Here is a 10,251-nt window from a genome sequence, read left to right as displayed (position 1 = left end):
GGGACTCAACACAGGGGTTGGGTCCGTCTAGGACAGGTGTACCCGAAATCAAAAGACCATCCTGATGCACTTTACTTGCTACTTGTACATTTATTTGCTTCAGATTGCATATTGACCAGCTTCTAGAATAAGGGAGAAAAATTGAAAAATTCAAATGGAGGTATGAGAGAAAATTACCTATCTTTGGAAAATCTGGTGTCCAAAAAAGTATCGAAACTCTGCCAAAATTTTGAAAAAAAAAAGAGAAAAAAGGAAAATTGTTTCAAAAAATATTTGGTGTTGTTTTCTGTTGCGTCAAAATTTCTCGAACTATGCAAGTTTGATTCTCACCGGGTCCAACTCCATTTTTGCAAAAAATAACCCAAAAATATGAAATGTTGTTATTCTATCATAAATAAAATTAGGTGATGTCGTTCTTGTCTAAATAGCCAAAATGTCCCCAAAAGAGCGTCGGAAGGCTGTTTTTTGCAAGATAGCCACCTATGGTCCTTTTTCAAATTTTTGGTCAATTAGCGAACACATCCTTAAAATTTTCTTTCCTGAGGTGATGAAGGGCCATATTTGCAAAGGTGTTTTTATTTTGAATTGAAATTTTAAAAAATTGATAATCTTCTCTTGAGTCAAAATAAAGCATGGTCTTTTAACCGATCACTTTAAATAAATGTGCAGAATGTGCACTATTGAAAATGAACCCTTCATAGTCCTCAAGAAAATCCTGTTAGAACTCCATATGTGGTGGAATGACTTAGGGGAAGTCAACAGAGGTTCTGCGGTAAAAGCTTTGGGCGGTCTCATTGGTCTTTTGAATATTAAACCAAGGTTGGATATAATTGAGGTTTTAAAACCTTTTTGAGATTCGGCGTATAATGTGTTCTATTTCTCTGATTTTGAGCTAACTCCTACACTTTAGGAAATAGCGGGCTATGCTAGTCTTAGTGGGAATCTCAGAAATCGGTACCCAGTGGCACCAAGAGCGGTGACTCCTCACAAGTTTCTGGACCTTTTGAGTATCCATCGGGAAGTCAAAAATGGAAATTTGGCTGAGGGATTTTGCACATTCTACTTCCTGTACCGTCATTATGGGGATCCCCACGGTTTTGAGGCTCTAAATACTGGTCTAACTCATTCAGGGAACAAAGGTAAATGGGAAACACGTCGGGGACTGGCTTTTATAGTGGCATTCTTGGGCACCTTAATCTGCCAGAGAAAGAATGGATATATAAAGTTGGGGCTCGTAGGAATGGCCGACTTCATGATTTAAAAGGCTAATGGCACCATTGTACCGATGATCCTAGCAGAGATTTATCGAGCTCTAACCGTTTGCTGAGCGGGGGAAATTTTTTTGAGGGTTGTAACATGCTTTTACAACTTTAGATGGAAGAACACCTTTGTCATCGTCCGGGGTACATGAACTATGGTATGATTGGGCTTAACTGCATTGAAAAACATGAAAACCGGATGGAGGGTCATGAGTTTCCAGAGGGTACGGAGGCATGGTTTGCGCATTTGAGTTCTTTGACTGCAAGTAAAATTGAGTGGACATTCGGTTGGCTCCCGGTCACTGAAGTCATCTATATGTCAGCCGAAGTGTGTTTTCTTCTATTGATGGGTCTTCGGAATATTCAGTCGTATGCTCTACATAGGGTTTTGCGCCAGCTAGGCCGGCACCAAACTCTCCCTCATGATGAAGATTTGAGTCGATAAGTCATTGAACTAGGTCCAAAAGTTGCATTCCCTGAAGAAAAGGTTCGCCAGATTTGGCATTAGTGTCAGTTCGTGGAGCCACAGACTCGGGTGCGGGATTTGTCCAAAGGCTAATTAGAGCCTAATTATATAGCCTGCTATGGTAAAAGGTTTCAAGTCCATCAAGAGCTAGAACGTCCCACCAAAAGGCCCCATGTACAATCGTTCACTGATGGAGCACAAAAGCAATGGGATTGGTTGGCAAAAGAGACAAGCTACAGGGCCAAGATAAGCAAATTGGAGGGGCAAATCAGAGATCTCAAATTTGATAGTAGTGTACAGGCTGCTGCTGATGAAGGGGTAAAGCCCTTCGAGCCCAAATCCAAAAAATGAAGATAGCTGTTGAGAATCAAGAAAGGAGCCGAACGGATGAAAGACTAATAAACGATCTTAGGAGGAAAATATCTGAGTACGAGGATGATTTGAAAAAATCCGAGGGTAGTCTGGCAAGATGCCGAGCACAAAACGTAGAAGGACGGGCAGAGTTTGTCCGGCAATTGAAAAGGAAATATGATGGAGAAGTCACAAACTTGAAGAAAAAGGCTAACTACCCTCAAGAATGAGATGGCCAAACAAACAAAGAACTTTAAAGCAGAGGGGGAATAATGTTATGCACTAATGTCTCAGCTAGAAGAGAATATGCAATAGTTGCAGGGTCAAAGCCATCATGACACCCAAGTGCTATAAGTTAGGTCTCAACAAATTGGATGTTTGTTCCAAGAGAAAGGCATCATTGGGGAAAGGGTTAGAGCAATTACCGACTACATCGTCATGAAATGCCATGAATGTGAGGACATGACTAGAACCACCTTGTTCGCCGCAGGTATGACCTTTGTTCGCCAAAAAGTGAATGACCTGGATTGCCTCCAAGAAGATCTTGCACATAGGCCCGTGGCGAGACTGACTGATGTCCCACGGGCCCCTGGAGTAGTTTTGGAAGCACTTATGTATTCTTGATTTTCGTTTCGAGTCTGTATTTCAGTTTCCAGTTCTAGAGTCTGTTTTGTTAGTTTTTCAATTCCATGAAAAGTATGATGGAGTCTTTGTAATAGAAAAATTATAAGTTTTTATTTTTAATGAAAATTTAGAAAAACCCAAAATTATTTCTTTCTTTTATTTCCGCATTTATTCCTTGAACTACGTGATGATCTGATTCACGTGGCGTCGTGATACCTAGTCAATCCCCATCGGATCTAGACATTGTTTTAAATAACTCAAATAAAAGAGAAAATGACAAAAAGAGAAAACCAAAAAAAGAGAAAAGAGAAGAAAAAAAAAAAGAAAACAAGAAAAAGAGAACGAAAACAAGAGAGAAAACAATAAGAGAGTGAAAAAGAAAGCAAATACTGAAAAATGCCAAAAAAAGAGAAAGATCGGGGAGATAAACAAAAGCCGGGATGAGACACGCAAACATGTAGAAATACATTTAACTGTATAGGTGCATCACATCCCCTAATGTGTGATTCCCTTTGTGTTAATTGCCTCGAACTAACCGATTTGTTGTGTCTGCTATTGAGTTATAGGTTCTGTTTTAAGGTGGTTGGTTTTGTGGTAACCTAGCTTCGCACCCTTACTTTACAAGATCCAACGGAAGTGTCGAAATATCATCAGAAAGTCATCTACCAACAATTCTCATCCCAGAGGATAGCCCGATATTGGTTATCCCAACCTTAGAGTCAGCGGCTGTTGAAGAGAATAGGGCACTGCGCCTCCGCATGTAGGAAATGTGGGATGCTTTATCGAATGGTAGAGAGCCTCCTAGTGCAATACCTAGTTTTCTCGAGCTACTTCCCATAGCAAGTGGAACCTCCAACATCCCAATAAGTTACTCGAACACTCTGTTTGGATATCCCACCATCTCATCCCATTTCGCCGGAACGCCTTTTGAGGTTCGCCCCCATGTATTGATTTTGGGAGTGGCTTCTAACATATTCACCGCACCACCAACCTCGGCTACAGCACAGCCAGCTTTACCCAGGCCAAGCTTTGATCCATCATCCTTTACTTTCCAAGTACCACCTTTTCCATCAGACACGGCTCATTTCACTACCAATTCTTACCTTCAACAACCTTGGTATGAGTTTACCGCAGGACAAGAGAGAGCTACAAAGAATCTCGAGAAAAAGAAAATCACTCGAAAAATGAGAAGCATGGAACAAAGCCTCAAGAATATACAAGGTTTAAGTGGACAGAAAAGCGTATCCTACGCTGATTTATGTATGTTCCCGCATGTTCATCTGCCCATTGGTTTTAAGACTCCCAAGTTCGAAAAGTATGACAGACACGGGGACCCTATAGCCCATCTCAAGAGGTATTGCAATCAATTAAGAGGGGTAGGCGGAATAGAAGAACTCCTAATGGCTTATTTCGGAGAGAGTCTAGTCGGCATTACATCTGAGTGGTATATGGATTAAGACATATCTCGCTGGCACATATGGGATGATTTGGCTCGAGATTTTGTCAGGCAATTCCAGTACAACATAGACATAGCTCCAGACAGAAATTCTCTATCTAATCTCAAAAAGAAGTCTTCGGAGAGCTTCCGAGAATATTTTGTCAAATGGCGCGAACAAGCTGCCAGGGTGAAACCCCCGATGGATGAGACCGAGATGGTCTGTGTCTTCCTGCAAGCCCAAGAGGATGATTACTTCCAGAATATGACGTCTGCTATGGGAAAGCCATTTCCTGAGGCTATCAAAATTGGGGAAATGGTCGAGAATGGTCTGAAAACGGGTCGCATATTGAGCCAATCTGCTATAAGAGCTACGTCCCAAGCAATCGAGAGCAAGTCAGGAGGTGTAGCAAATCGAAAGAATAAAGAAGAAGTAGCCATAGTGGCTTCGAGTCTGAGAAACCCCCATCAACCCTAAGGTTACTTCCCTCCAAACATCCTGCAACATTATTATCCTCACTAGGATGCGGCTTATGCCATGACTCCTCAGCCTTATACGGTGATGAATGTCAGACATACGCTCGGCCACAACAACAGTTTAACCAAAATCGAGCTCTACCTCCTAGAAATAACCCTCTTCACCAAGCCCCATCTAATCCTCGTCCCCCATAAAATAATTTTCCCTATAATGTTCGTGCCCGTGAGCCGCCCAGAAGAACCAATTTCACGCCCATTGGTGAATCGTACTATATCTTTTTCCCTAAGATGGTCCAAATGGGTTTGTTGGAACCCGTAACTCCGAACAGGCAAAACTTAGAGTCACCCTCCTACCGACCTGGTATCAGATGTGCTTATCATTCTGGGGTAGAAGGGCACGACACCGAGGACTGTTGGACTCCCAAAAGGGCGGTCGAAAACCTAATAGAGCAAAAAAGGGTAGTGCTAAGAGATGAAAAGGCCCCTAATGTGACCAATAACCCATTGCCGGCTCACAACAACGAGCCAGTTATTGGGATGATTTGTGAAGATAAAGAGTTTAACCCAACTCTGAAAGCTATCATTGTTATCGCCGATGTTGAAAAGAAGCTAGGGGCGGTTGCAAAGCAAGAAAAGGGGGAGAAGAATAACAAATCCACTCCTCGAAGTGTAGAAAAGACTGTGGAAGCCAAGACAGGGGCAATACCTTCTAAAGATGCCATTCTTTATGTTACCCGGGCCCTCAGGAAAGAACAGTTTGTGTTGATTCCCCCCAAAAGGTTCGAGCTAAATAAGATGTACGTACCAAAGGGGACTTATGTGGCGTAGGGGCCGATAATTTCACCAAGGCTGAATGAGCCAGTGGTTATCAGTCGCGCACCACAGAAGCCCGTGAAGGATCCCACTGTCGTCCCCTGGAACTACAACAAAGCGATAGTGATGTACAAGGGAAAAGAAATCGTAGGGGAAGTGAATGAAACAAACCCGTCTGGGAAGTACCTCAATCTGGAAGAAGTGAACAATGCCAAACAGAAGCATTTTCTGCTTCAAAATCTAGTCGGTGCCGAATAAGAAGAGGAATTCTTCCGAAATATGAAAACTATGGACTACGAGGTAATTGACCAACTTTGGAAGTCTCCCTCTCAGGTCTCGCTCTTGTCCCTACTGATGAGCTCGAATGAGCATCAGAAAGTGTTGATAAAGACCTTCAATGAAGCATATGTTCCGATTGAAACCACTGTTGAGCAACTGGAAAGGATGGCGGAATGATTCTTCGAAGTCAACCGAATTACATTTAGCAAAAATGACTTTCCCCCAGAAGGGGTTGCCCACAACAAAGCTCTTCATTTGACAGTTAAATGTGAAGGGTACAATGTGAAAAGAGTCATGTTGGACGGCGGATCTGGGGTTGACATTTGCCCTCTCTCAACTTTGCAAAGAATGGAAATTGGGACTGAGAGAATTAGGCCTAACAATGTTTGTGTACGTGCTTTTGATGGAGTCAAGAGAGACATAATAGGGGAGATTGATTTGATCTTAACTATCGGTTCTATGGATTTCGAAGTGACATTTCAGGTCTTGGACATGGACACCTCCTACAATTTTCTCCTAGGAAGTCCTTGGATCCATGCTGCAGGGGTCGTACCTTCCACTCTCCACCAAATAGTGAAGTTTGAACACGAAGATCAAGAAATTGTGGTACATGGAGAGGACGAGCAATCAATTTGTCGGGACCGTCAGTCCCATGTCTCGAGGCTAAGGAAGGTAGCGAGTACATAGTCTATCAAGCTTTTAAGATTATGGTCGCAGATCAGTGTGAGGAAGAAAGCCCGTGTCCTCAACCCTTTCTGTCAAATGCATCAATCATGGTCGCCAATGAAATGATCAAGCACGGTTATAAGCCTGGGAAGGGGCTTGGGGTGTCCTTGTAAGGTATCACGGAACCTATCACGTTAGTTGCCAGTGAGAAATTCTTCGGTGTGGGTTTCCAAGCTATAGAAGTTGATGTGACATGGGAAAATGAACGAAAGAGCACTGTTGGGTGTTGCCTCAGTCGGTCCCACATCTCTCCAAAACATTCACGAAGCCAAGATACATAGAGGAAGAAGATGAGGCATTCACGGCCGAGTAAAATTGAAGATATATGTGGATCCATGAGGGAAATGTTATATGAGAATCACATGGTCCAGCCGGGAGAAGGCTCGAGCACTGCTGGGGTGCAATATATGGGGCCCGATGCCAAGCTGCAAAACTGGAAGGCTACTCCGTTCCCAGTCAGGCGGGAATCCCGGTAATCCAGTCTTGCCACCTTTTCTGCATGCCGAGTTATTTCAGGGTGTAACTCGAATGTTTCTTTTAGTTTATTGTCTTTAAAATTCCAATGTAAACCCTTCTATCTTCAAATTCATTGAAATGAAATTAATATTTCATCATCTATGAATCTCTTTATTTATTCTTTCTTATTTTTTTCTTTTAGTTCTAATAATGCGGACTTAAATAACATGACATGCTTGCGGACTTCATGCCCAGATCCTAACACGTTGTCTAATTGTGAAATAATGAATCAAGAACCAGAATACGATGAAGATGAAGATTTTAGGGAAATAAACCGAGAATTGGAACAATTTAAGAATAAGCCTAAGCCAAACTTAAATGAAACTGAGCCAGTTAATTTGGGTAGTTCGTAAGAGGTCCAGGAAACCAAGATAAGCATTCACATTGATGAAAGAACTAGGGATGCATTGATTCAACTTTTGTTCAAATTCAAAGATGTGTTTGCCTGGTCCTATGATGATATGCCAAGACTGAGTCCGGACTTAGTGGTACTTAAATTGCCAACTTACCCTGGTTATCCCCCTATCCAACAAAAGCAGAGAAAGTTTAAAACGGATATCAGTGACAAGATTAAAGAAGAAGTCACCAAACAGTTGAAAGTGGGTGTGATCTGAGTGGTCCGATACACCACATGGTTGGCTAATATGATCCCAGTGCCAAAGAAATATGGGAAAACCTGAGTGTGTGTTGACTATCGGGATTTGAACAAAGCATATCCCAAGGACAACTTCCCGCTACCAAACATCCACATCCTTGTTAACAACTGTGCCAAACATGAGATACTGTCTTTTATGGATTGTTATGCTGGATATCATCAGGTCTTGATGGATGAAGACGATGCAAAAAAGATGACTTTTACCACCCCTTGGGGTACTTACTGTTACATGGTCATGCCTTTTGCTTTAAAGAACACCGGGGCAATTTACATGATAGATATGACTGCCATATTTCATGATATGATGCACCAAGAAATCGAGGTGTATGTGGACGATGTGATCATTAAATCAAGAACGCAGGACGACCATGTTCAGGATCTAAGAAAGTTCTTTGAGCATATGCGTAAGTATGATTTGAAGTTAAATCCAGCTAAATGTGCATTTGGGGTTCCGTCTGGGATACTGTTGGGTTAATAGTCAGTCGGAGGGGTATCAAGCTGGATCCAACAAAGATAAAGTCTATTTGGGATTTGCCTCCTCCGAGAACCAAGAAAGAGGTTATGAGTCTGCTAGGAAGGTTGAATTACATCAGTCGGTTCATTGCTCAGTTGACTTCCACATGTGATCCCATATTTAAGTTGTTGAAGAAAGATGCGGCGATTAGATGGACAGATGGGTGTCAGGAAGCCTTCGACAAAATCAAAGAATATCTGTTGAATTTGGTCCCATCAAAACCTGAGAGGCTTTTGCTTTTGTATTTGATAGTCTTGGAGAATTCCTTTGGATGTGTTCTCGGGCAACATGATGTGACTGGGAAGAAAGAACAAGCCATATACTATTTGAGCAAGATGTTCACTAGTTAAGAAGCCAAATACACTTTGTTGGAAAGAACTTGATGTGCCCTAACGTGGGTCGCTCAGAAGCTTAGGCATTACTTGTTGGCTTATACCACCTACCTCATAACTAGGTTGGACCCTTTGAAGTACATATTCCAGAAGCCGATGCCCACAGGGAGGTTAGCGAAATGGCAAATCTTGCTCACCGAATTTGACATAGTCTATGTCACCCGTACGACAATGAAAGCTCAAGCTTTAGCGGATCAGCTGGTTGAAAATCCGGCCGATGATGAATATCAGCCTCTGAGTACTTACTTTTCGGATGAGAAAGTAAATGCAGTTGAGGTAATTTCAGAAGACACCAATGCTTGGAAAATGTTCTTCGATGGAGCTATGAATGCAAAAGGTGTCGGGATTGGGGCAATTTTGATCTCACCCACCGGTCAACACTATCCGGCAATAGCCCGGCTTCGGTTTTTCTACACAAACAACACTACCGAGTATGAAGCCTGCATTATGGGCATGAACATGGCAATTGATCAAGATGTGGAAGAATTATTAATCATGGGATATTCGGACTTGATTATCCGACAAGCTCAGGGTGAATGGAAAACTCGGGATGTCAAGCTTATTCCATACAGGCAACATGTGGAAAATCTTAGCAAGCGGTTCAAATCCATCGAGTTCAGGTACATCCCTTGGTTTCACAATGAGTTGGCCGATGCACTAGCCACTTTGGCTTCAATGTTACCATATCCAGGCAACGTCCACATTGACCCATTGTAAATCCAAATTCGAGAAAGACATGGTTCTTGCAGCGCAGTTGAAATAGAGACTGATGTTCATCCATGGTATCATGATATTAAAAGATTCTTGAAAAAAAAGAATATCCTTAGCAAGCTAGTGGAGACCAAAAGAGAACCATTAGAAGGCTTGCCAGTGCCTTCTTCTTGAGCGGAGAGGTCTTGTACAAAAGGACTCCAGATCTGAACCTTCTAAGATGTGTGGATGCCCAAGAGGCCGCAAGGATCATGAATAAAGTGCACACAGGAGTATGCGGACCCCATATGAACGAATATGTCCTTGCAAAGAAAATCCTTCGAGCGGGCTATTACTGGATGACTATGGAAAAGGATTGCTTCAGTTTTGTCCGAAAGTGTCATAAGTGTCATGTACACGGGGATCTGATTCATGCGCCACCTTCAGAACTGCATCCTATGTCAGCACCGCAGCCATTCGTTGCTTGGGGTATGGATGTCATCGGGCCAATCGAGCCAAAAGCTTCAAATGGGCACAGATTCATATTGGTTGCCATTGACTACTTCACAAAATGGGCCGAAGCAGTCACTCTCAAAGTTGTCACTAAGAAAGCAGTGGTAGACTTCGTGCACTCTAACATCATTTGCCGTTTTGGTATTCCTAAAACTATCATTACGGACAATACTACAAATCTAAATAGTCATTTGATGAGGGAAGTATGTGAACAGTTTAAGGTCACGCATCAGAATTCTACCCCTTATCGGCCCAAAGCTAATGGTGTTGTTGAAGCCGCAAACAAGAACATCAAGAAGATTCTTAGAAAAATGATTCAAAGTCCTAGACAATGGCATGAAAAGTTGCCGTTTGCATTGTTGGGATATCACACAACTGTGCGCACATCAGTTGGAGCCACACCCTATCTATTGGTTTATGGCACTGAAGCCGTGATACCCGCAGAAGTTGAAATTCCATCTCTTCGAATTATCGTTGAAGCCGAGGTTGAGGATAGTGAGTGGATCAAGACCCGTCTAGAACAGTTAACCTTGATTGATGA

General features: G+C 42.4%; 1 protein-coding gene across 1 annotated transcript; it reads left to right on the top strand.

The window, feature by feature from the left end:
- The first annotated feature begins 8,678 nt into the window (after positions 1-8,678).
- LOC138875499 (uncharacterized) lies at positions 8,679-9,224 on the top strand. The gene has a single exon (XM_070154331.1). It carries the CDS (start codon positions 8,679-8,681, stop codon positions 9,222-9,224), a length of 546 nt encoding a protein of 181 aa, XP_070010432.1.
- The last annotated feature ends 1,027 nt before the right edge of the window (positions 9,225-10,251 follow it).

The sequence above is a fragment of the Nicotiana sylvestris genome, chromosome 8 (assembly GCF_000393655.2).
Source record: "Nicotiana sylvestris chromosome 8, ASM39365v2, whole genome shotgun sequence".
In the NCBI taxonomy this organism is placed as follows: Eukaryota; Viridiplantae; Streptophyta; class Magnoliopsida; order Solanales; family Solanaceae; genus Nicotiana; species Nicotiana sylvestris.
The sequence above is the reverse complement of the archived record's forward strand: the minus strand, read 5'-3'. Positions and strand labels throughout refer to the sequence as shown.

What these genes read in the sequence shown, in the direction of transcription:
- LOC138875499 (XM_070154331.1), top strand. Translation starts at nt 8,679, where the DNA reads ATGAAAGCTCAAGCTTTAGCGGATCAGCTGGTTGAAAATCCGGCCGAT.